This window comes from Carcharhinus amblyrhynchos, chromosome 6 (assembly GCF_965287045.1).
Source record: "Carcharhinus amblyrhynchos chromosome 6, sCarAmb.v2.hapA, whole genome shotgun sequence".
NCBI lineage: Eukaryota > Metazoa > Chordata > Chondrichthyes > Carcharhiniformes > Carcharhinidae > Carcharhinus > Carcharhinus amblyrhynchos.
The window spans coordinates 100,922,706-100,949,788 of record NC_137329.1 but is presented as its reverse complement, the minus strand read 5'-3'; the positions used below and the strand labels follow the sequence as shown (position 1 = coordinate 100,949,788).

The window sequence follows — 27,083 nt, the reverse complement described above, 5'->3', positions numbered from 1 at the left end:
TAAAATTAAATTCTCTAGCTTTATGAATGATTCAGTTTGTATCGCACGTTCACTTAATACACTAGCCAGCGAATACGCCACCACAGAAATTTAAAGAAAAAAATACATTCAATTCCTCAGATGTTATTCTTCACTTCACTCAAAATCCTTTCCATTATCAGAAAAGAAAGACAGCAGCACTGTGTTTTCTACTGTAATCCCCTTTCCAAATACTTCTGTGTTACTGGCTTTTAAGAGAAAAACTGTAAACTGCTTTTTAGTTAAGAGAAGTTCCACTTCAGCACCCAGACAGGATTCCCTTAGAAATTTCCATCAGTCAACTATCTGAATCCACAACATTGGCCTGGATAGTTTTTCATTCCAATGGCAAGCATGCTTTATTAATTTTTTATTGTAGTACAGTATACTTGCATTAACTCTATTGCAAACCAGTAGTGTGCTTTTTCTTTCCTTTTATGAGGATATGCGCTTAGATTAGGAATACTCTAAGGCCCAACCACCTTAATGACTTAACTGCTATTCTGAGTTACATATAACATGCTTGGGAAGCTGCAGCCTTTAATTCTGTTTTTCACTATAAAGTTAATGGATTGGAAAACAGTTTGTCTCTTAACTAAGAAGCATTTAATAGAAAGCTAAATCTGCTGCAAAGAAAAAAATGTAATTGTCAATATCCCATATTGTGCATTAATATTAACATTATAACATTATAACTGCTAGAACTGGGTCACCATCAGAAGATCAAAGTACCCATATTTAGTACAACGGTATTTCTGAATTTTATGCACAACAGTTCTATTTGCAATTACAGTAAAGAACGCACCAAAGATACCAATAAGCAATTTTCTACATCATAGCTACAAAACACAAATAAATGGTTGGGTTATTTATGATTATTAATATTTCCAGATCATACTCTTTTAGACAATTGATTTCCAATGTGCAAGTACAGATGACAAAGTCTAATGCAGCTTTAATAATGCAAACATCTATCACGTAAATGTATTATATTTGGGTTTAATTACCTACATCATTTGTTGTTATTTTACTTCTTTCTCAATCATACTTTCTAAAAGCATCTCATGTTTCAGCCCTTATCTTGTTGAATCAGAATAGCTGGAATGCATACGTAAAATATTATGGCTGGACTTTTAGGGTTAATGCAAAATAGATCAGGATGATCAAGCAACATAATATGGTCTAATTCTTGATTTTTTCACTCTCATATCTTTGGGACGATTTATTCAACAAATCTTCCAAAATACTGTCTAATATTGAAACAATATCAAAGAAATCTAATTTTTCTAAGTTGTGCATTTGCAAAATAATATGGTATTAGCTAAGCAAATGATAAGGATAGGGCTACATAATGTTATTTCTTTCCTTGACCACTATATTTGATTTGTATTTTGGGATCAATTCCTTTTTCTGGCATGTCTTTCTTGATGCTGAACTGTTTTGTAATACCCTGTAATCTATAGTACTGTAAACACATCTTCTTTGAAGTTTCAGCTAACATCCTGGCAACAAAGCAATGCAATTACAAATGAGCTAATTAACTAAATTGTTGATGGAGCATGAACAGTTCATTCACCCTGTTAGTTGCACCATGACAACAAGGGATTCTCAAATTGTGAAGTTACTCATCTATACAAACTGCCTAAAGCCTATACGAGATGAAGGGAACAAGATTGAACCATCCAGGAGGACTCTGTCACCCAAGCTGTTGTAATTTTGCATTGATTTTAATTATGCTGTCGAATTTCAGAACAGTGGGCAGTTTTTAAATTTGTACTTTCACACTTCTACATTTCAATCATTAAAGTTTGCTGGTAGGTTTAGTTTGCAGCTCAAGGATGAACAGCTTATGAAATTACAAATAAATCTCTCCACGTATGATATTCTGAATGAGTAAAACCTATTAGAAAAAGTACATACACGTGTACGGGAACATCATGAGAAAATGAGCAATTTTAAGATTTTATTTCTATGGATACAGAAACATTTTTGCAAATGTCAAAGGGTTAATTTCAGCCAAAAGCAAAGACAGCCTGTATTAAAAAAATACTCTTGGAGGTAAACAATGAACAGCAATTTGCCAGTCGTCTTACTGACTGTTTATGTGATAAACTTACTTCAAAAACTGTCCAAAGTCTTCACAAATACTTTCACATCCAGGCCATTTACACACGCCGTGGCCGTAGAGAGGATGACTGGCCCCAGTTTCCTCATGTGATGAGCTGCAGTAGGATAGAACAGCGTCAGATTAATCTCAAAAGCCATAATCGTTGGAGGCTGCTAGCGCCTGTCAGGTTACAATCAGTGACAAACGGGTCAAAACAGGTCAATTGAGCTCAGAACAGTCAGGAAAAATTAATCATTCTATTGAATAGTACAACTGCCAAGGCTGTATGATGTTCCAATTAGGAAAGAAAGAGAGCCAAGATGGCTGTTAATAAAGAGTGAAAGAAAATAAGATGACTGCATAACACTGCCTGATTACTTAGCCAGGTGACACTGATGTAGGATTTTTCACATCAAAATGCTGAATACAGTCATCACAGCAGAAACACAATAATTTTAACCTTCACTCCACATAAAATTCAACTCTAGGAATAAGATAACCCATATATTCACTTGATACTAGTTATTTCAAAAAGCCATAAAATGTTAAATTGTTTGCACTCATAATAAGAATCCTACATGTTTACAATCAAAAACAATTAATTGAAGAGCACATAAATTGTGGCTTCATTTATTATTGTACAATATCTCATTTGAGGAGATTTATGAATTGGCAAACCTAGCAAAACAATTATTTTCGCAAGTGTTTTAACTTGAAGAAATGTGCAATTTCTTTATTATGGTAAACCTGAACCGCTGCTGCAAAACAGACATCAGGGTGATGAATTTGATTGAACATTTTATTGTTGTGTTGGGTGACAAGGACATTTGATGTTAGCCAAGTTAATAAAAACTGTCATCATATCTAAATACTTGCAAACAGAAATTTTAACTTTTTGCTTTAAGTTCCTATTAACACAAAGGACTTTCACAAGTAAATCCTCTGAAAATACTCAGCATATTTCTTACTTTCTCCAATAAAACTGCAAGCGATTTGTTTTGTTCCTTGTGCACACACAAATCTGGATGTGCACAACTGGTGCCCTCTATAAAAGTGAGACTTTCTCCAAGGTACAGTGTAAGAAAATGAGAGTACAATTCTTTATGAATTAATATGTGGTGCACTAATTCTGACTTAGCCGATGTTTGCTGAGCTATGCACAGAGTAAACAGGCAGCAGGAGTTGATCAAGGTAAGCCATTTCCCAGGACTTGATAAATGTCCAACAGAGCAGTTTTTGTTAAATCCCACTTTACTTCTTAAGCAGTTAGATTTCTTACTCAAGAGCAGGTCATGAAGAATTTATATGGTGCCAATTGCACCCACATCAATGCAGAGGGGAAAGAGCAAATAGCAAAAGTGAGCAGGAGATGGTTAAGATGGATGTTAGGGCCTTCTGCAAGAGGTTTTCAATAACTTTCCACATCCAGGATCAGGCTGTGTTCTTTGGTCATCATTGGGATGTGGGCATAACAAAACAGATTCTTCGATTATCAAGAAACTTTATTGATAAAGTTGATAATCACTACTGGATTGTAGAAAATCAGATGTATTAACATTTCGAACTGTTGGCATTTACTAGATAAAAATTTGACAATCATAGTCAGTTTTAAACCAATTGTTGGATAGTTTTCCAATGTGAGTTCCACCACCGTTGTGGAGGCAGAGAATTAGCTGCCATCGTTGTTGCTTGAATGGAGGATGATGTCTACTCAGGATTGTAGTTTTCCGTTATGGGTCTTCGTGTAACTGAACAGGCTGATTCTGGACTTACAGATCTTTGCAAACATGGGGCTGTATATCCTACAAGGAAGAGGGATCGGGAGTGCAAGATTTGCTTCCTTTTCCCCCTCTCCCCTCCCCTCCTGTCACTCTGACTCATCATTCAGCAACTTGAGCAACAGGCTGTCACCATTTTGAACAACAGATAGCAAGCCCTCTCAGTTGTTTCTGTCAATGCTGTTCTGCTTCTAGGAGAGTTTCTGTGCATCTTTGAAGCGTTTTCTTTGTCTTCCCCTGGAACATTGGCCATTAGAAAGTTGAGAAAATAGGATCTGGCAGGAGAGGCGCTTTTTGGCGGTTGATGTTGATTTTGCAGGAGTTTTCTTCTGAATGCTTATGACGTTGGCTTCAAGAACAACAACAGTATTTGTTCAAAGGTCCTTGAGGATATGGCGGAAACACTGCTGATGGAATTTCTCTAGTACTCTTATGCATCACTGATGCACAGTCCAGGTCTCACTGCAGTACAGGAATGTGATGATGCCAACTGCTCTGTACACTAGAACCTTTGTTGATTTGCAGAGATCTTTGTTGTTATTCCCTGCCATATTTTGTAGATATGTAGTAAGTCTTCGGAGGCAGAAGTTCCTTTATTAAAGTCCCTTTATTTACAATCGCAACAGCAGTACACTATCCGTGCTATCCGTCAGCAGTCTACCCCAGAGGAACTGACACTCCCAATTAAATACAAGGAAGAGACTCCCTGATTGGCCCATCAATTGACTCCTTAATCAGGGAACTCTTTTTCCAATGGACTAACTTCAACGCCTGATTGAAGTCATTGTAGTCGAAGGCAGAGTATGCACAGCTAATTGGATCTTCTCCTCAACAGGAGCTTTTTGACAGAGTTGACTGTTAAGGTAGGGGAAGGCTCAACATAATCCCATTCAACATGTATGGGAGGTGGAATATTTGGCTGACCAGGTGTGAGTTGATACCTGAGTTTTGATCTAGCAACATTCGTGCACGGGAGCGATTCTTATATGCGTAATTTAAAAGATTTGAGAGTGGCTTGCAAATCCAGTAGAGAGTGGGCGAAGACAACAGTTCTTTGTAAGTATGCTTATGGTGATCAGTTTAGTTCTTGCATGGAGATGATCGAGGTTTTTGAGTTTCAAACAGTTCTTATTGAATAAATAGGCACTGAATGAAAGGTAAAGTATTTTTGATTCTTTGAAAAGGGTAAAGAATAGATCGAAAAATTCCATCTCCTATTAGGAGATAGAATGGAGAAACAGAAAGACAGGATGAGAAGAGGAGAAATACTTAAAATTCAAATTTAATTTTTATATTATTTTTATATAGGGTCAAAGTTACAATAGTAAAGTTAATCCTGACATGCAAGTCGCTTTGTTACTATAAAAATAAGTTGCCAAATACCTAATTTTATTGGTTTGAAGTTTTTAAGGTACATGCAATGTTCCATTGTGGAAAATCCTGTTCAATGTAACTGTCAGCAGCCTTTTGTAGTATAAAAATAATGGGTGCCTGGAACTCTGAGCCACTGGCTGTGTTTGCTGGGATTTTCTTTTTAGAAGGAATTTGTTGTAACTTGATGTTAGATAGGAAGGTAATTTCTGATTCTTGTCTTGTGCACATGAAACCACGTGATGAATCCTGATTAAATTGTTTACCACATTTGTATCTTGTGAATCATTTTCTAATGTTTGTCTCCAGGCTTCTCAATGGTAGTGGAACCAAATCACCCTACAACTGGCTAAAAACTGACTGTGAAGGTCAAGCTCATTCCTAATTAGTAATACACCTGATTCTCTGGGATCAACTAAAAATGTTTCGTCATTTTATCATAAAGGGTGATATTGCTCTGGAACGGTTGGGTTTCCACATCAATGGAAATGCTTTCTCTTTCAAAGGAATTAAGGGATAAAAGTCAGAATGCTGTTGTTGTTCCTTAGTCCTTATGGTATTTCTTCGGCGCATTCAAGCTAAAAAAAAACTCTGTAAGGGGTGGCTTATGTAGTTTGCTTGAAACTTTTCACTTGATATATTGTTTCATTTCAAGAAACTGAAATAGCAAATCAGATTCCTGGAGGGGAAATTTTACGTGGAAGCAATTTTAAGTATTGCTTAAAAGACTTGCATTTATATAGCACCCTTCACGATTTCACAACCACCCAAACTGCTTCAAGATCAATGGTAATCATTGGGCGTGATCTTACGAAACAAAGTGCCGAATGAGCAAGGAAACAGGAAAGTTTCAGCCCGAGCTTGCTGGGGAAGCCGGCTGTTCAGCTCTTGGGGTGACATTGCACAGGCGCCCCAATCTCCCGGTGTACCAGGAGATCTCCTGCCACATCGCCTCATCCAGCCCATGCACATAGGGACTCCCATGCCAATCGTCCTGTGCCGGTCACTCACCCCGACTTCAGTGAGACAAGGTGATAAGATTGGGTGGGATGAGGTTGGAAGATCAGATTGTTGCAATGTGCGAAACGCAGCAGCTGATTCGTGCAAAGCAAGTTTACCACAGACAGCAATGAAACTAATGACCAGATCATTTGTTTTAAGTGTCGACTGCAGGATAAATTTTAATCATGACACAGACAGAACGCTGAATACTGCCTGGGATCTCTGGGGGGGTACATGAGGGGAACTTAGTGAGGGCAGGTAGCATTATAGCTGAAGCCATGGTTAGAATAAAACCCTCTATAGAACAGAGTGCCCGAACAGGCCTCACTCCCACCCATTCTCCTGTGCACTGGAAGGCCACCATGCCTCTGGCTGAATGCCAGGAGAAGAGGAAAGTGGTCTTTATTTGACCATTTAAGCAGCTCAATTGGGCTTTGAACAGGTCACTGACCTGCCACCTTTTCTGCCACTGGCAAGGTGGTTTGCTAATGAGAAAACGATGGAAACTCTACTAGCTGCCTTCCCTTGCCATTTTACAGGCTCTCAGCTTGTCCCTAGAGGGTTGGTAAAAGCCAGCCTTTTGTGTACACTTAATAAAAAATATTAAGTTTTGTAAATGATTTTAAAGTGTCGATAAATTTGAGAAGTTGAAAGAAGTACATGAGAATCTTACATAAATTTCAATACGTAGGTCTCACAATCATGTTTATTACTTAGGCCTGGTCAACAATTGAAGGACCCAGATATTAGATTCTAAGATGAATGATTTGCAGAAGAAGTCAATTCAAGCCAGAGGCCACAATTTAAAAGCCCAAATTGCAGCAGAGAATTTGTTTCAAAGTCACATGCAAGCCTAAGCCCTGTGTTTGCTGACCGCTATGATTTAACATCATGGCACCACACTTTGACAGCGGAGGCTGAAACCAAGGGCGAGGTTTTCTCCAAAATCAGCAAACACCGATGCCGGGAGGGAAAAGCAGCATTCAGCCCGCCAGTGGCAATGGAGGCTTTTCACGCTTTTCATTTAGTGTGGCACTTACTGCCAAATACTCTCTAGAAAAGGTTCCATGCCATATCGCTGGTGGGCAGTCTCTAAATTCACCCATCCCACCATCATCTCAACACTTCAATGATTGCCCGCATTTAAAGGTGATCCCAGTGCATTGCAGCCACACTTCACAGGTTGTCGGGAAGTGACGGCTGCCAGGAAATGTGCCCCAAAGTTCTTTGACACCTCCTTGGAAAGCCTGCTGTGAAGGCCCATCATTATATCATCTACCCATGCTCTGGACAGGAACCTCACAGCAAAGTTATTCACCCAGTGTGGGAGGCAGTGGCAGCATGACTGCCCAATCTATTCCGGTGACGATTGCCATCCAGTGCTGGAGGAAAATGAATGATCTCCTCTGTTGAGTCAGGGCAAGTCACTCTTCTCATCACTCTCAACGCACCACTCACAAACCCCTCACACATCCACAGGGATCTCAGTCAATGCAATGCCAACTCAAAGGACAGCACCACTCACTCTCCTACACACAGCTTCAACACCCTTGAGGAGCATGTCCTCTCCCATCCATGGCCACACTCATCACCTGAACATGCCAGGCATCCTTATCAACAGGCCTGGCAGGTGTCCTGCTTACACTCTCTCCATCCGTCTTTATGCAGGACAAGCTGACATAACAAGAGGGAAGATCCCAGACTGCTGATGGATGGAAGCACATTTGGGAAGCAGCCTTGAGGGGTCTACCAGTCAATCCCTGGACACAGCTCAGAGAGCAGCACTGACAATGCTTTTTCATAGCCCTCAATGGGAGATCCGTCACAGCGTTCACCCACACCCTTCATTAATGTTGAGACACACACCTTGGGGCAGCCTCAGAGTAACAATCTGGTGATCACAACACAATGTCCGATCCACAGCAGGAGGAGGCAGGGACATCCCAACATGCTGGCACCCTGTGGATTGCTGAGGTCAGGAATCTGCTGAGTCCAAGTCAGATGAGGAGCCTCTGGACTCAGTTTTGGTTCAGCTGCTGAAGCTCCAAAGACAAGCTTGGCAAAATCAGGAAGAGATGTCTGCTCCATTGCCTGGATTGAAAGCTGCATTGGTGAAATCTGTCCACCTTCAGTCTGAGATGATTGTGGTGATAGGCCAGTGCACTGAGGTCAATGCTGGTAGGGTGGCGGCTACAGTATTATCCTTGGGGCAAGGTTTCGGTCCTGCACTGCAGCAGGCCATGAACTCCGTGGTACAGGCACTTGTTGACACCCATCAGTACCAATATCAGAGGATGGCAGGGCTTCTTGAGCTTATTCCAGCTGTCTGCCAAACAGGAAGCCAGAGACCCTTGGGCACCCACAGGGAGAGGGTCAGCTGGTACACATCCCAGGGCCATGCACCCAGGTGGCTCCATGAATTTCCTGCCCATCTGAATCCCCTCCTGTGATCCCATCAGCTCCAGCTCCACAGGCCAAGGAAGGTGATACTACTACACAGTAGAACTGAGAAAGCAGGCCAGGGTGCCCCAGGTCCTAACCCTCCAGAGGATACCTGCCAAGGTTGTTTCAGACAAAAGGGTGTAGCAGACAGCCTTCACCTCCGTTATGGATATAATCATATCTTTCATTCCCTGAGGGAAAAAATAGTAAAACCGGGAAATAATACTGGTCTGAACATTTATTTTTCTTCTGGATTATGATATTTTATCTGATTTAAGTCTGTTGTGATTCATAAAGACCTTTCTTCTCAATAAATGCAGTAACTGCCTGACTTTACTGACACTTCTACACTCGCTGTGGCTTCACTGGATTAGCATTGAAAAGAATGCCACCATTGCAGAAAACATGTACAATTTTCCTGCATCCAACGGCATGCAGGTTGGCATAGAGGGGGGAAGAATTGGATTAGGCCCAATATCAGATGCAGGCAATCACTGAAAAGTACAATTTCCCTATGCCCGGTCCTGTTGAGGCAGGCACTGTGCAACCTGTATGCCATCTGCTCCTCAACAGGATTGTAGTGTGCATGGAGTGGAGTGAAACAGGCTGTATATTCATTAGGAGTCACAGATGGACAAAATGGTGAAGAAAGTATTCGGCATGCTTGGTTTCATTGGTCAAAATATTGACTACAGGTGTTGGGATGTCTTGTTGAAGTTCTACAAGACATTGGTAAGGCCACACTTGGAATACTGTGTCCAGTTCTGGTCACCCCAATTTCAGAAAGGATATTATTAAACTAGAAAGAGTGCTGAAAAGATTTACTAGGATGCTACCAGGACTTGATGGTTTGAGTTATAAGGAGAGGCTGGATAGACTGGGACGTTTTTTCTCCAGAGCGCAGGAGGCTTAGGAGTGATCTTATAGAGGTCTATAAAATAACAAGGGGCATAGATCAGCTAGATAGTCAACATCTTTTCCCAAAGGTAGAGCAGCCTAAAATTATAGGGCACAGGTTTAAAGTTAGAGAGGAGAGATACAAAAGGGGCAATTTTTCACGCAGAGGGTGATGGGTGTCTGGAACAAGCTGCCAGAGGTAGTAATAGAGGCAGGTACAATTTTGTCTTTTAAAAAGCATTTAGTCAGTTACAGATATAGACAGATATGGGCCAAAACTGGACAATTGGGACTAGCTTAGTGATCAAAAAAAAAGGGCGGCATCGACAAGTTGGGCTGAAGAGCCTATTTCATGCTGTAAACCTCTATGACTTTGAGACCCTGGTCTGTGCATGGCCAGCACAACACTGATCCTGAATACCTTACAGGCAGCCTGCCCCTACTAAAGGGCAGCTGAACTCACGCTACAGGAGGTTCTGTGTTAATACCAGGGCTGGAAGGGAGGAAACTGAAGATGGAGTAAACAGCCAGAAAGTGTTGCAGGGATGGAAGGGGAGGTATTGGGTGGGTAGAACTCCACGCAGACACAACACCATTGTTCAATATCACCAATCAGAATTCATGCCTAACACCTAGATACTCCATTTCGCCCTTGGACACAGACTGTGACTGCGTGTTTCGTACCCACCTCACACTGCTTTTGCATACCTCAAGTTTTCAGCTGTGGCCACTGCATCACCCAAACACATTGCAATGCACTCATGATCATTTGTCACTAATTATTGGGCAAGTTGGCACATAACTCCAGGGAGCGGCAAAAAACTAACTGGAGACAGGCATGCCCACACTCCCTGAAGGAGGAGGCAGTGACTCGATTGCGGGGCTGACTGTGACTGAGGTCATTACGTCAGTGTGACAGCGAACATTCAGAAGGAAGTTTATTCAAAGTTTTAAAGTTTATTTATTAGTGTCACAAGTAGGCTTACATTAACATGCAACAAAATTATTGTGAAAATCCCCTAGTCACCACACTCTGGCACGAATTCAGATACGCTGAGGAAGAATTTAACATGGCCAATGTACCTAACATGCATGTCTTTCGGAATGTGGGAGGAAACCACGGCATCCGGAGGAAGCCCACATAGACACGGGGAGAACATACAAACTCCACACAGACAATGACTCAAGTAGGGATTCAAACCCGGATCCCTAACACTGTGAGGCAGCAGTGCCAACCACTGTGCCACCATGCCACCCTGATTGGATGGAATATTGAATGTTTCTGCCTGTACCTTGTGAAATTTCACCACTGCCATCTGGCCATCTGGCACGAAGTGAGACACAGTAAGAAGTCTCACAACACCAGGTTAAAGTCCAACCAGTTTATTTGATAGTAAACCCACAAGCTTTTGGGGTTTGCCCCTTCGTCAGGTGAGTGGAGAGTTCTGGTCTCAAACCAGAGACCAGAACCAGATTTGAGACCAGGACGCTCCACTCATCTGACAAACAGGCAAACCCTGAAAGCTTGTGGGTTTACTATCAAATAAACTGTATGGATTTTAATCTGGTGTTGTGAGACTTCTTACTGTATTTACCCCAGTCCAATGCCGGCATCTCCACATCATGAAGTGGGACTGCAGGTAACCACTGCCCTATCCCTCCCATTATGCTTTTCTGCTTTAAAACACCTGGCCATCATCACTGTGAAGAACAACATCTGACCCCAGGCAAAGAGGCACCATCATTTAATTTGAAAGTCACAGGCTGCGGTAGCTTTGACAGTAACTGGCCAGCATGTACCTCAGATAATGACACAGAGCTGAGATCAGCATGTGGTGAGCCCCTTGGCATGAGTGGTTTGCAGCCAAGCCAGGGCGATAATATATGCACCAGCACACTGAAGGACAAGGTTGCAGACTAATTCAGATGAGGCAGCATGCGATTAGCACTGCTGTTTCACAACGCCAGAGACCCGAGTTCAATTCCCAGCTTGGATGACTGTCTGTGTGGAGTTTGCACATTCTCCCTGTGTCTGCATGGGTTTCCTCTGGGTGCTCCAGTTTTCTCCCACCCTCCAAAGATGTGTGGGTTAGGTGAATTGGTCATGCTAAATTGCCCTTAATGTCAGGGGGACTAGCTTGCATAAATGCATAGGCTTATGGGGATAGGGCCTGGGTGGGATTGTGGTCGGTGAAAACTCGATGGGCCAAATGGCCTCCTTCTACATTGTAGTAATTCTATGGATATGGACTTGCATGGGGTGACATACAGGAGAATGCTGATGTGCACGTGCAGACAGATGCTTAGTGCATTGCCAAATCAGCCACAGAGCCTGTTGTTACTGACAGGATCCATAAGTAGTCTGAATCCAACTTGGCAAAAGGCTTCGTGCAGAGATGAAACCCATCTTTTACTGCATGGAAGTAGATGGTGAAGTTCATGACAGCACACGTGGCCCTAACCGTGATGCAGAGTGATTGCAAGTAGTTCTTAGCTTCTACTGCAGAAGAGGCAGAAGATGCCCAACAAAAGCTCAGACTGCAGTCATGAGACTTTGCTTGTTGATATGTAAACAGTTTGGTGCTGTGCAGGTTCAGACTGCTGCCATACTCATGTTCAAAGTTTATACTTCACATATACTCATGTTCAAAGACGTTGGCAGACTCTCACACATTACTGATTAATAACGGGTCAGGGGTTATGAGGAAAACGCAGGAGAATGGGGATGAGGAAAACATCAGCCATAATTGAATTGCAGAGCAGACTCGATAGGCTGAGTGGCCTAATTCTGCTCCGATGTCTTATGGTCATTACTATAATTGCTGAAATGTCTGCCCAGGGGAGTGGCAGTGACTCTAGCTGTGTTGCTCCAAACTGATGTCCTCTCTAAGGAGGACAGCATTTGTGCTTCGACTGTGGTCACCCGGTCTGTGCCTTCGCTGTTTCCAGCTCCAGATTTCTGCTGCTTGTACTGAGTTGGAGCTGTCCAAAGCCAGGCCCACGAGACTCAGAGCTGTCCTTCAGGGCCTTCAGGGCCATCTGAAGTATTGTTGGACAAAATTATTATGGAATGTTGGTGGTTTCTATCCCAGAATTTTGGCTGTGACTGTAGTGGAAAGTTGAAAGGTTGGGAATTGTACAGCAACTATGATGTGAGGAAGAGTCTCAGGGGAATTGGAATTTGAATATCTGCTTACAAACAATGCAGCTGGGGTGAGGGAGTCCCAGACAATTCCTTCCTTCCTTCCTCTGCTTTCTCCTCCTCCTACTTCTGAGTTGTTATCTAAAAACTAAGTGATCAGGACTGAATCCTCTTGATAGCAAGGTTATGGGGGACACAGCAGATCACCAGGAGCCTGGAGACATGCTCCAGCTATTACTGAAAGGTGGCCTCACAGTGGTCCAGGCAGTGGAAGCATTGTTTCAAGGCACTGATGGTTTGTTCCTTGACACACCTTCCCTTGTTGTAGTGTACTGCTCCTGCGCTATCAGGTGGCACAGCAAGAATCACCCATGTCGTCAGCTTCTAGTTCTTGATGGTGAACCAAAGTTGGTGAACTGAGAAATCTACTAACACTCCCTAGTCCCACTGATCAATTGATGTAAGAACAGAGAGCGATGATGACAAGTCACTGTCAATGCTGTCCTCTTCCCCGCTGTGCGGGTCCGGTTGTAGAAGCTGGATCTGTTCAGTCACTATGTCCTTAGTGAAACTTAGGGGCCTCGGAGTCAGCTCAGGTGAGGTAGAAGTGGGGAGGGTCTGTTATTGAAAGCTCTCCTCCTTTCCCCCTCTGCAGACCTTCCCTCTCTCAGCCTCCTCTGCTCCATTTCCAAATCATGCTGCAGCCCAAGAGGAAATGAAACCATAGATTCCGTTACTGAAGCAGATTTTCCCCAATAGGCCACCCAAAACCACTGAGCTCCCTGATAAAGTCTGGCTCCACTCCTTTGCGAAACCAAGAAGTTTCTAAAACTTCTCCAATAACACTCAGCACAGTACTTTACACAGTCTATGCATCCGCAAAACAAAGTCAAAAGCTTAAAGGTTGCATGATTTGACCTTGGAATAATGTTAATGCAGATTCCCTCCTAAAACAGAACACATGTTCAGCTGGGAGTGATTAACTTGACGTGCGCAGTTCAAAATGGCAACTTGTGCACCAAACTGACATCAGGTTCTTCTGATGAAAGAAAACCACAAACCTGAACCATTAACTCAGTTTCTCTTTCCACAGATGCAACCAGACCTGCTGCGTATTTGAAGCATGCTTTTATTTCATATTAACGTTGGTGGCTGCTTTGATAGCATGATTTGTCTGTCCATTCTGAATGCTTGTAGTGCATGCATTGCACACCTGTACTAGCCTCTGAATAGTCAGAGTATGCTGCATGGAACATGCAGTAAATGATTCCAGCTGAAATCTTTGCAGTTTCAGGCTTTGGTCAAACCGATGCTTAAAGTGAAATGGAGCTGAATTTCATGGCCAGAGTCTTTACAGACGATCTATAATAATAATGCCCAGTCTCTGTCCATTCGCACTTTGGTTGCTGGGTTGATTTGGTGTGCAGAGCCTGGTGCAACTGGAGAAACTTGGAGACATGGAGGACTGGGCTGGATGGCCCATGTCTGACTGCCACTGGTTGGCAGTGATGGTGGCAGCAGCAAGGGTTGGCAAAGAAAACAAACAGCAGAAAGGAAGGAGTTTGGGGAGGATTTTGGATAACAGGAGTGGGGGCAGGAAGTGCATAGGAGTCATAGGGAGATAGCACGGAGGTGGAGTTTGGTCAGCACGGAGGTGGATAGCATGAAAGGGCATGCATGGGAGGTGGACTGCCATAATATGATGGGAATGGAATGAGAGTGATTGCCTGGAAAGTATTGGAATAGCACATAATGGACAGGCATGGGAGAAGTGGGAGGGAATGGATGGCATCAAAGGTATGGGATAAGAATGGCATGGGAAGAGTGAGAGGGAAAAGTGGCATGAGATGGATGGAATGGCGTGGGATAGAGATGGTATGGGAGGGAAAGGATGGCATCAGAGCATAACATGGGAAATGGAACGGCATTGGATTAAGATAGCATGGGAAAGGATGGATGTCATGCGAGGGTGGCACAGAAAGGTTGCAATAGCAAGGGATTGGGCATGGGAAGAGTGGAATGGCATGGGATTGGGCCGGCATGGGCGTAATGGCATGGGAGTAATGGTAGAGTGGCATGAGAGAGAGAAGATAGCATTAGAGTTGTGGCATGAAAGTGATGGATGCAATGTCAGAATAGGTCAGATATGCTAATTTGACTGCAAATATTATGTGGCTGTCAGCTGCTGTAACATAATAGAAGATGAAAAGAGGATATTCCACACAAGGAACTGTAAAATGTGAAAGGCATTTCACATGGAGCAAGGTCTCATAATCATAATTCCACAACAGTGTCCTAAAACAATAATGCAAGATTTATGATTTTGAAGGAGATAGGTACAACCTATTAGACATCTTATTGTTGGCCTTATTTCGGTTGCTTAAAGGCAAAAAGAGCACTGGTGATGGCAGGCAGAAGAGTGAGACCAGTTGCATGCTTCCTAGTGGTTGGTTCAATGCATACATAGATCAGGGCCTTCACAAAGTGGCTAACCATTGTGTCAGTAGTTACTAGAAAACTGGGAAAAAAATCAGGAAACACAAAATAATCCAATGAATGAGTTACCAAAGACATTCCCAGAGTGTAAAAAAATTCCAAATAGCACTTATCCATGGAATTGCTAACTCTTTCACAAGTATATATTTTTAGAAATATAATTTACTTGGTTAACTTTAATTTATTCATAATGAGAGGCATTCACCAATTGAGAATGTTTTAATATTTCTCATTAAATCACATGAAACACTCGTCAGTTCTCTCCATTGGTCAACATCTTAAAAATGTTCTTTGCAAATACAAGGAAAAAGCATACTAGAATGCAGCCCCAAAAAGCGGTGTTGAAGCAGTGGCCCATGGAGCTATGATGAGTCTTAGCTTTGGTTCCTTGAGATGCAAACATTTAAAGCATCTCTAAAGGGAGAAAGGCAAGACTTTTTTTTAGTGGACAATCAAAAAAGTGTGACATGATATGGCATGATAGTTCAGCGGTTAGCACTGCTGTCTCACAGCAAAAGGGACCCAGGTTCAATTCCAACCTAGGGTGACAGTGTGGAGTTTGCATGTTCTCCCCATGTCTGCATGGGTTTCCTCCAGGTGTTCTAGTTTCCACCCACACTCCAAAGATATGCAGGTTAGATGGATTGGCCAATTGATGCTTAGTGTCAGGGGGATTAGTAAGGTAAATACATGGGATTACAGGGATAGGGTTGGGTGGGATTATTGTCAATGCAGGCTTGATGGGCTGAAAGGCCTCGTTTTGCACTGTAGGGATTCTGTAATATGTCTGGATGCAATTGATGCCATTCTGTCGTGGATTTGTGAACAAATTTCTTCAAGTGCTACATGGGGATCTTGTGTTCTTTTCAAATCAAAGCAGGAAACTGTTCATTCATTTCACTAAAACAAAAATCCACAATTTAACCCAAAACAAGTGGTGAATTGCAATAGGATTCTGGAGGTGTACGCTATACGTTCATTAAAATATTGCTGGATTCTTTCAGAAATGTGGAGATTTACTATCAAATAAATCGGTTAGACTTAAACCTGGTGTTGTCAGACTTCTTGCTGTGTTCTTTCAGAAAAAAGTCTGACGAAGGGGCTAACCCGAAAGCTTGTCCGTTTACTATCAAATAAATCGGTTGGACTAAAACCAGGTGTTGTCAGACTTTTTACTGTGTTTACCCCAGTCCAACGCCGGCACATCCACATCATTCTTTCAGGAAAACAGAAAACCTATGGGGGATCAGAAAAGGAATACGTCCTAACTGGAACATGATCATAGTCAAAATCCAAGGAGGAGAAAAGAACAGCAAGGAATTATGAGGAGGGATATTAAAGTAAAGCTTGTCTTACACCTATAACAATCTTGAAGGCAGTTACACACAGAAATATTCCTGATCACTATCTGAAAAATAATTTTAGACCTCCAAGCAAAGTAACAGAAATAGAAATATGTGTTTGCTGAATTTTCAGATAGATCCAGGAGTAATGGGATGATGTGTCGATAATACACAGGAACTCCTAAAGTTGGGTTTTCCCCAACAAATCCACACCCCTAACCCCAAGCAGTCCATCCCAATTTTCTGCAAACCAAAAGTGGGTTGAAGGTGTTTTTTTTTTGTGTGCGTGTCTGTTTGTGTGGGGTGGGGGGAGGTGCGAAGCGGTCAAGCATCAGACTTTCAGTAAATTAACCTCCCAAGCCTACCATTTTGTGGGGTTAAATTTCTCCCCATTGTCACCATGCGCGAAGAGGGTACTTTAATCTATCTGAGATATTTACCTATCCCTTCTTGTCGTGAGAACTGAAGCCTGTCCGTTCATTAACGAATGGTGAGTTATTGGTGGTGATGCTTTGGAAGTGGTAGTGGAGGTAGTAGAGGAGGAATTATTGGTAGAGAGATCCAGCCCACCGTGCTTCAAAACGCCGTCTTCCATATTGTGCACCCCGGTCACTTCTTTCCAGAGCTGCTGAATCTCTGCAGGGCTTAAACCTGGAAAAGAAAATTACAGCACAGATACAGAAATGAATAAATAAGGGTTGCACAAGTTAGGTGCATTAGTCTATCTATTTTTCATGCCAAATGTGTATTGGTTCAACTACTTATGAACAATGACCAAATATTCACTTGAATTGTTATGCTTTTTCTTTGCTAACACCATTTATCATGACCTCAGCAAGCTCTTCTAATATAGCTATAAAAGTCCTTTGGGTTTTCCTGTCAAAGACTGTGAACCTATGTAATGGTGTTTTGATAACTCAAGTGTGAGATTTATGGATTTCTTAACACTAGTCCAAGTTTATATCTCTGATTGAATTCCAAACAATCAGCCCTCAATGCCCAAGTTTTAAAATGCCTTGCCTGAAATTTTGAACGGAGTACCCTGACACTATGATGAAGACACATTTTAGTGGATCTCTGCCTTTACAATCTGGGGTTTAAGCATCATCTGAGTGAAGTGCAAAGAGGAAAACAGATGATGATATACTTGTCACAGAGCTGTGTGACTTCAACAAAAGGAAAATCAGGCAGAGCCCATTATTGGCACACTATCTTTTCTGCTTGATTTTCTTCTCTGTCCTGCCTAAACAATGCTTAATGCTCAGCCAATAAAGATAAAAAGTTACCTCACTTTTAAAAGAAATTTTAAAAACATCATTCATGGAATGTGGACGTCGCTGTAGGGCCAACATTTGTCGTTCATCCTTAATTGCCTTGAAAAAAAAGAGTGTTCAGATTTCTTCTTTAAGCACTGCAATGCATCTGGGTGATGCTGTTAGGAATTCCAGGGCTCTATCCCAGTGACAATGAAGGAACGCGATATAGTTCCAAATCAGGTTGCTGTGTGACTTGGAGGGGTGCTCGTAGTTGTCAGTGTTCCCATGCTTCTTTTACTTTGTTCCTCTAGGTAGTAGAAGTTGCAGGCTTGGAAGGTGCTGGTTTAGTAGCCTGGATGAGATGCTGCAGTGCATCTTGTAGATGGTGTATACTGCTGCCAGTGTGCACCAGTGGCAGAGGAACTGAATGTTTAAGGTGGTGGTTGAGGCGCTAATTAAGCAGACTGCTTTGTCGTGGATACTGTTGAGCTTCCTGAGGTTGTTGAAGCTGTATTCATCCAAGCAAGTGGAGAATATTCTATTATATGCCTGACCTATGCCTTTTCTTTGGTGTACAGACTTTGGGAAGTAAGAAGGTGAGTTGCTTGCCACCCAACCTCTGACTTGCTCTTGCAGTCACAGTAATTATGTGGATGATCCAGTTCAGTTTCTGGTCAATGACGACTCCCAGGATGTTGATGATGGAGTATTCAGCAATACTAATGTTGTTGAGTGTCAAGGGGAAAGATCAGATTTTCTCTTGCCAGGAAATGATCATCACTTAATACTTGTGTATTTGTCACTTATCACCCCAAAGTAAACAATGCATTTGGAAAGAGTTAGCTAATGGATTTAAACTATGATGATGATAATGGATCTGTGGGATGTAGTGAGGGACGGGATATGGCTGAGTTTTGACTGAGTTATAGATTTTTGAAGAAAGTTCAGGAAGCCAACAAAACCAAAACTGAAGAAATCAAATTCAATGGTGCCAAAAGTGCGGGTTATAATTTCAACAGCAGTGATAGAGAAATGTGATGAAGCCAAGTAATGATGAGGAGGTAAAAGCAAAAGGTATCAGTGATGGATAGATGTGAGGTGTATTAAAGCCATGCTCTTTGTCGATCCGGCAGTTGAGATGATGGTAGTTGTTGATTCATTCCAGGCTGTGCTCACACCCATAGCGTTTATTCTTTTCCTTTCACCAAACACTCGCCATGACTTATATGGAAGTTCAATTTTTAACAATGGTACCTTCATTCCCACTTGTTTCATAATTATAGCCAAATACTTGAGCACTTTTTTCCAGTTGTTTTTGAACTTTTTGTTCAGCTCAGCAACAAGCTGAGTTGTTTCTGTTCAGTTATCTATAGAACTCTTGTAGAAGTTTAACACCTTCACCTCAGCTTTCAGTTATTTTCAGAGTCTTCCATGCTGACTGATTACTTCTTATATTCTTTCAATTCATCTGTTAGACCCTCTGTCTGATCTATAGAATTTCCCTTTTCTGCTTTTAAAGTCTAGATTTGTTCTTCCATCATGCACATTCCATTCTTCATGTTGTTCAGATTGGACCAAAGTTCAAAAACGTCATTGGTTTTGGTTGTTAATTCTGCCTTCAAGCAATTTCTTCCCTGTTCCTGGCATCTTGCACCATGTTTACTATAGACCTCTGATGTTTACAGTTCATCAAATTTTAATTGAAGGCTCATTTTTGCTGAATTTGTATCTAAAAGTTCACCATTTAAGTGTTTCATGTTCTCTTTCAAAGAGACAACATTCCAGTGTTCTCATTAGTTCTAATGTTTTTTTCATCATACTCATCTTTCCTAAGTGTAAATTGATCCTCTATACTCATCAGTTTTTTCCTTGGTAGAATGTAATTCCTCTGTATTGTCATTTAAACTCACATTGCATCATTGTGTTTCTGCTAATTGCTTTTCAGACGCCTCACACTCCTTTGTGAGAACGTCTGCTTTCTCTTGCCATTCTAAATTCTTGATTTTTATCACCTCATAAATCTCTTTTGGAAATGTAATGTTTTCCAAGCTTCCTTCCAAATATCCAACTATTTTCCCCATCGCTCTTTTTTTGTACCTCTGTGACACTTCAAAAATTTGTTTGCTCAGATCTTGAACAGTTTTGCTCATTGAATGATTTTAGAATCACGTGTTTGCAAGGGTACAAGTTTGAATTTTGAGTTTCAGATTTTCAAATTCAGTTCTGATACAAACATTTTCCACTTTATTTCATTTTCCTTTTGCAGCTGCTCACTGTGCTCTGTCACTGCTGTTGCAGTGCAGGTATTGTGTCAGGATTCCCAAAAATCTATACCTTCCAGACATCTAGAAAGTACCCTGGTGTAGTTTACTTGAAAATTGTCTTTTACCCTTTTGGCACTTTACTAGGGGTTCTTTGTGTTCCTTTTTAAGCTCTTGTGGATTCCGAAACATGGAGATTAAAATATTCATCAAAGGCTTTTAATATTTCATTGAATCTGGGTGAGGATTCATCAATACACTATTTACAATTACTTCATCAGCAAGTTTGCCAAAACAGTATAAAAAGGTATTAGTCTGGATTTTTCTGACTTTCTACTTAGATTTGATGTCCTCCAATTGTTTAAAAAGTTCAAACTGATCTGGTAAATTGGATATTTGATCCATGATTAAAAGGTTTTGAAATGTAGATTCAAGTTTAAGTTATAGAAATTCAAAATGACACTGTCATTTGGTTGAATACATAACCTTTCATGGGACATGGGTGTCACTGGCAAGGCCAAAATTTGTTGCTCACCCCCAATTGTCCTTGAACTAAGTGGTTTGCTAGGCCATTTTAGAAGGCAGTACACAGTCAACCATATTGCTGAGAGTCTGGAATCATATGTAGGCCAGTCCAGGGAAGGATGTGTGATTTCCATCCCCAAAGGCCATTAATGAGCCAGATGGATTTTTAATGCAATCAATGATAGTTTAATGTTTACCATCACTGAGATAGACTTTCAATTCCAGATTTATTAATTGAATTTAAGTTCCTCCAGCTGCTTGTGTGGGGTTTAAACCCATGACCTCAGAGCATTAGCCTCCTGGGTTACGGCATTACAAGTCCAGTGACATTAATACTCTGCCACAGTCTTTCTTGGATTTGCTGGTTTTGGCAGGCTCCCACTACAATAGTGTTGTGCTCAGCTGCAGACTTTCCCATTTCAGTGCTATATTTTAGGGTCGTGGAAGTATGGTCTTTAAAGCTGATTCTTTAATTGGAATTCTTCTAAATTAATCAATAAACTATTTTCGTTTTGGAGCAAGCTTGGATATGTTCAGGTTCCAATGGAGTTTTTGAAACAGTAATTTCTGACCTCTGAACTACTTAAAAGTTTTTCAGGACTTGCTTTATCGTGGAATTTAAAAACTTTCACTCATCCTTGCTCAGTCCACTGACTCCTTGATCTGGGAACTGAAGGTGGACTGCTAAGAGATCCAGAAATTTTAAATTTCTGCCTTCACCTTCCAAGCCTTTCTATGGAGCTTTTGTTTGGTGATTTTAGTCCATACTTTCGCTTCTCAAGCCTTTCTTCAGGTCACAATGCTTGTTCGACATTTTTTTAGTCCTTCAGCATTTTAGATTATATCAGCAACGACTGTGAGACTTTGGGTTTTGCCATTTACTGCCACCATGTTGTAGGGTGTTGATTATCATTTGATAGATCATACTGAAATCTTCATACTCTTAAGTAAGTTAACTGTATGCATTTAAGTACTATGTACATATCTGCAGTTATGAGTCCCAGCTAGGAGCTGCCTCCTTGCTTACTTAAGCACATGGCTCTGTCCAACACCAGACTGATACCTAGGTTCAGATCATGTGTTTTCATACATCGTTGTGTGGGCTGCACTGTAGTCAGTCCCACATAAAGTCTATATGTGCCAGACTCTTATACTACAGGCCTGGTTCCTGTTAACAGCCATGCCACCCTGCTGGGAAAAAAAAATCAGACCATGGCGGGTGGGGGGCCTGAGTCATGTTCACAGAGTTGACTCTGCATTCCTGAATCAGGAGTGAAAATTTTCACCTTACTCTCAGAATCACCTTCCCAGTTCTATTTCTATTTATGCTTCATTACAAGCTGTCTTCTCAGTTGTAGAGGCCACCTACTTCAATGTAAAATCATCCATTTTTTGGGAAACAAGATAAACAAAATAGAGTGATACGCGTATGGTGTAAATTAGCAGATTAGAGTAGATTGCTGAAGTATATGTGGTAACATGTTTTGGTTAGCTTTTCTGAGCATTTTCTGGAATTTATCATGGATCAGTTACAGTTTTAAGCACTGTTCTTTTTACAATAATTTGACAGCAATAGCATTCAGGAAAACGAACATCACTTAAAAAAACTCTGTCAAGCTTACAATGAAGCATTCAAATATTAAAATCCAATGTGAGCCAAAATCATGAAATTATTATTGTCCATTTTATAGTAAACTGATTTGAATCAATTTAGCTCCTAATTTGTATGATATATAATTTTTTAAAATGTCAGACTATTAAAAATGTTCTTTAAGTACCAGCAACAGTGACAGCTTCTGCAGACTTGCTGTTACTGTTGGATGATACACTTCGGCAGACATAAGAAATTGGCTTGGTAACTGAATTGCTTGCAATATTATTGTACATCAGATTCAATTTATTGATTTTGCTCTTTGATTCAAAAGTTTCTTTACCAGGACAAAAAAGTAGAAAGTAAATCAATTTCCTTCTAATAGATTTTCATTCACTTTTAACATTCCAATATTTTGCTATTGCAAAAGTTATGCACTGCATTTGTAGACATTTATATAAATATTCATTTCAATTTTCTTGTGAAAGCTTTGAGATTCCAGCATTTTCTGCTTCCTGAAAATTGGAGTCATATCCCTATTAAATAAAAACTCCAATCATAGCAAAAGCAAAATGATTGGGATGGTATTATTTGACCATCGTGATAATTTACCCTAAATGTTTCCTGGAGGCAAATGTCACAATAGAAAGAAACAACATTATTGCTACTGTACATGTTTACTTCTAACTTTTCGGATAGAACGTTAATGTGATAATGTCAGAATTTGCTATAAGTTTGCTCCACGTTATACGTTCAATATTTTAAATTTTATTTCGCACACTAAATAAATAGCAAGATCGCAATATTGCAATAAAAGCTTCTGCAGCTTTCAGTAGGATTTACAATCCAGTACCTTGTGGCAGAGATTGGACTGAAAGGGACGGCTGTCCAGGCTGGATAGTAATGAGTCCCTGACGTTGTAAGTTCATCAAATGCTGTTGTTGCTGGATTTGTTGCATTTGGAGAAGCTGCTGTTGGAAGACAATCTGTTGGGCTGCCAACTGCTGCTGTGAAAACATGTATGCAATCATAAAATGTAAAACAGAAACTAAACCCACAAGAAATCAACAGTTGCAAATCTCATGACTTTAGAAAAACAACGTCCTTATCCAGTACTGTTGATAAATTTAAGCGTTATTTATTTGTAATATTGGACACTATCAAAATATAAAATGTTTCTAAAATAAACAGTGAAATCTTATGCTTTTTGCCCCATGTAAGGTGTGCTAACCATCTTTGGTGCTGTTCTCACAGGGTGGATCATGCGCTCACTTTCAAAACAGGCACCCAAGATCGACTTGCAATGGGTCATCTCCTTGTTCAGGATCATTAGAAAGAAAAACATAACTGGAATAAAATATAGCACAGGCTGCATTCAACTTTCTCTCTGCTGATAAGGCACTTGTAATTATATATGTTCATCGCTTCGGAATTTAAAAAATGTTATTTCAGGATTTAACTATAAAACGTTTATTACAATATTAATTTCTGGGGGCATAGTATACAGTGATAGGAGCAATTTTGTGCAAGAATAAAAATCTTACTCAAAACTGTGCTTGATTTATACTTGTGTGCTTCAGTCCACTAACAAGAAACTTGGGTATATTTCTCCTCATGGTTTAAATTGGCACCACTTTTGTTAATGAATGACTAATCTGTTTGTGTTCGGAGAGCAAAATAATCTGGAAGAGATGGGTACTATTTTCATCATGCTAATATATACGCAGATGACATGATGTAACATTTCAATGATTTTTCTTATTAATTTTTTTCTTACTTATTAATATATGAACAAACCCAAAAGGTTTGCCAAATGCTTTCCACGAATATGACATCCTTTTAACAAACATGTCATAAGCACTAATTTGTTAATACCACTCATATAAACCAAGACAAAAACATGAATCCAAATACTTTCTTCAAATGCTTACTAAATGTTAACACATATTTTGTAAAGATTAGAACAACTAATTTCAGTTACCAAAAAACCCCTCCAAATGCTAAGGTCACCTATAACATTACATTTATCCATGCCCATTGTATAAAATCCTCACAGCAGTAGATCTTTATAGTCAATGCTGCTTTTGCAGCTGAATAAGTTTAGTCCTTTGTGGCCCATGAATGTGGTCTCAAGTGATCTATTAGTAAACTGGGATGTAGCCCTCATAGCATTGCCCTGTTAGCTTTCTTTTCTTCTCTTGTCGGAATACATTAAAACTGGGAATACATTCAAGGCAGAGAAATGCCCTATTACAGGAAAGAGTCTAACTTCCAATTTTTTGAGGCATTACAAGACAAACTGGAGTTCTTGGGACTCAAGAGGATATGAGAAGGCAGTCACACTTCAGAGGAAGACAAGCTGCTGTGGAAGACCTTTTGCTTTAGTTTGGGGAAAAGGAAAACTTCTGATGCACTCACTGGAAAACAGACTGCATAATGGAGCAAGTCATGTGGATGGCCCAAAGCCTCAGGAGAAATAAGGGAGCAATTTCTATTCCATATTTGATGGCTGCATGAAATTCTGTTCACAAATCCAAACAGAAACAATGCCTCAGGAGGTCAATGCTGTTTCCTGTACGTTTGCATAATGTGTTTCTTGAAGACAATGTCCACGATACCTGCTGATCAATTTAACTACTTCAACATGTTTTGTTTGTATTATGTTTATATTTGATGCAGTTTGCTGACAAGAGCTAGGTAGGCCAGGGAAACAGGCCTGTCAGGTTGATTTATGAGCACATCAAACTGTAACTTTCTGCTCGCCAGTCCAAACCTACAGTAGCAGTTCATTAATCAGGGACCTGTGACTTTGAAGTCTATACTCAACCTGGGTTTTTAACAGTAGGCTAAATTTGCATGCTCTCTGAGCTGTACCTCTGAGGAAAAAACTGAGGCTCCCTCACCAACTCGGAATCTCTGTGACTACAAGATAATCAGTACTTTGTCCATCATGCGGCTTGCTCTTTGTACACTGTGATTCATTAGTGAACATTAAAAGACGGCAGCTTTGGATTATAACTCTCCAGTTCCATGCCGGAAAGGAGAGGAACGTGAAAGTATTACTGTCATTGTTATTAGACTCAGCAAAATCTTAATAATGTACCTTTGACAACCAGAACCTTGTTATGGAAAAAAAAGTGATCTTTTTCTCGCCTCTCCCCCGCCCCCTTTCACCCCAAACTATTATGTAGGCAGCCTAGTTAGTCAGTAACCTACCTCTTTTGATTGCTTGCCTGGGTGCTGTTGTTGCTGCTGCTGCTGCTGTTGTTGCTGCTGCTGCTGTTGTTGTTGTTGTTGTTGTTGCTGCAAGAGCTGAAGATGCAACTGTTCCTGTTGTTTTTTATAGAACTCTTGAAGCTGTTGCTGAAAAATAATAGATACTGCTGTACAACATGGTGCCAAAATTAGAAGGGCGAAAAGGAATCAGAAGGTAAAGTGAAGCAAATTTGTGTCTTTTTTTTGAGACAAACCCCATGGTTAAGTTCTTAGCAGAAAGTTAATTAATCTGTCAGTCCATTCAGCTGGATGTCAGAGGGCTGCAATTTCAAATGATATGACTGAACAGATCCTGAATATGGTTGTGCAGGATGCTATTACAATCGAAAACTTCTTATATTGCTTTTTCAGATATCACTTTTTTTTTACACAGATATCTTCAGCTAACAGCGTGGCCTGTGAGCTACTTAATTGAATAAATAGATGATATGCAAAGCAGTTCATAAAACTCCAAATAATTTTAATGGTGATAACATGATAAGAAACAACCTGTGATTCCCTTGCATTAAAAATAAAGCAAATGCCAATATTTTAAACTTTTTTGCTCACATTTTCGGTGGAGCTCTTACATGTTAAATGTATATTCAGTAATGAACATATGCATGTTATTTAAAAAAAACAGAAAAGAAATGGTTGTTCGCAAAACTTTTTTTTAATGAATGCTAATTTTGGCAAAGCATATGTGTTTGATTAAACTATCACATTATAACACTGTACAATTGCAATTGGGCTTAATGAAACAATTTCAATTCTATGTGTGACTTGTCAAAAGCAGGTGTGCTGCGGGTGTTCTCGTACCTGCTGTAACATGACTGCTTGCTGCTGTTGAAGTAGAGCCTGAAGCTGCTGTGGGGACAGCACTTGCTGTTGAAGGATCTGCTGCATCTGCTGAGGGGTGATCACCTGGGGAGTCATCATGGCCACTGACACAGGCACCTGCTCCAGCAAGAGAGATTCACAACATCAAGCCAAACCAGCATTCTGCAACATGCTGCGTGCTTTGCTTGGTCTTGCAGCACTTGCTGAAGGAACAACATTTTCAAAAACGGCGAGATGCCCAGAATCAATGTTTGTCTTCTACCCTCAGCACAGACATGCTCCTACAAGATTTCTTGTGGCAATTACATTGTTTCCTTATGTGCTGTTGTACTGTATGAGCAACACCTTGCAGTAAGAGATGGAGGAGTACAATGAGCAGCTTTTTTGAGATACACTATTTGAAGGCATTGCTTGTACTAACCAGCTCATAATCTGAAAAGCTTGTCAACCTGCCAAGTTATTCAACCTCTGAAAAAAGCAATTACTTTCTTCCTTGAAAAGGCAAATACCTTCTAATATAAATAAAAAATCAGTGTAAACATTTTCTCTTTAACATTTTCTTACGGACGATTAAGAAAGTGATATGACAAATTCAGAAAATGAGTTATTATAGTAACAAGTGATATAATCTGATATAATTTAACAACTTTTTCAATTTGAAGGTAATCATCGTTCAATGGCTTTTCAGTGGAGACTATTTTTAACTGAGAAAATACATGTTAAATTTTTAAATTCCTTAGCAAAATCAACCCAAAATAT

General features: G+C 40.5%; 1 protein-coding gene across 6 annotated transcripts in view; it reads right to left on the bottom strand.

Annotated features, from left to right (window-relative positions):
• foxp2 (forkhead box P2) overlaps positions 1-27,083 on the bottom strand; it is a 708,352-nt gene that overhangs the window by 61,913 nt on the left and 619,356 nt on the right. For 5 of the 6 annotated variants that reach the window (XM_080191073.1, XM_080191074.1, XM_080191075.1 and 2 more), the window contains 5 exons: positions 26,304-26,441; positions 25,446-25,592; positions 23,083-23,236; positions 17,037-17,247; positions 2,136-2,240 (listed from right to left, as the gene is read on the bottom strand). In XM_080191073.1, coding sequence (XP_080047199.1) covers positions 2,136-2,240; positions 17,037-17,247; positions 23,083-23,236; positions 25,446-25,592; positions 26,304-26,441 — 755 coding nt within the window. The remainder of the gene's footprint in view (positions 1-2,135; positions 2,241-17,036; positions 17,248-23,082; positions 23,237-25,445; positions 25,593-26,303; positions 26,442-27,083) is intronic. The other variant, XM_080191077.1, reaches the window with a different exon arrangement.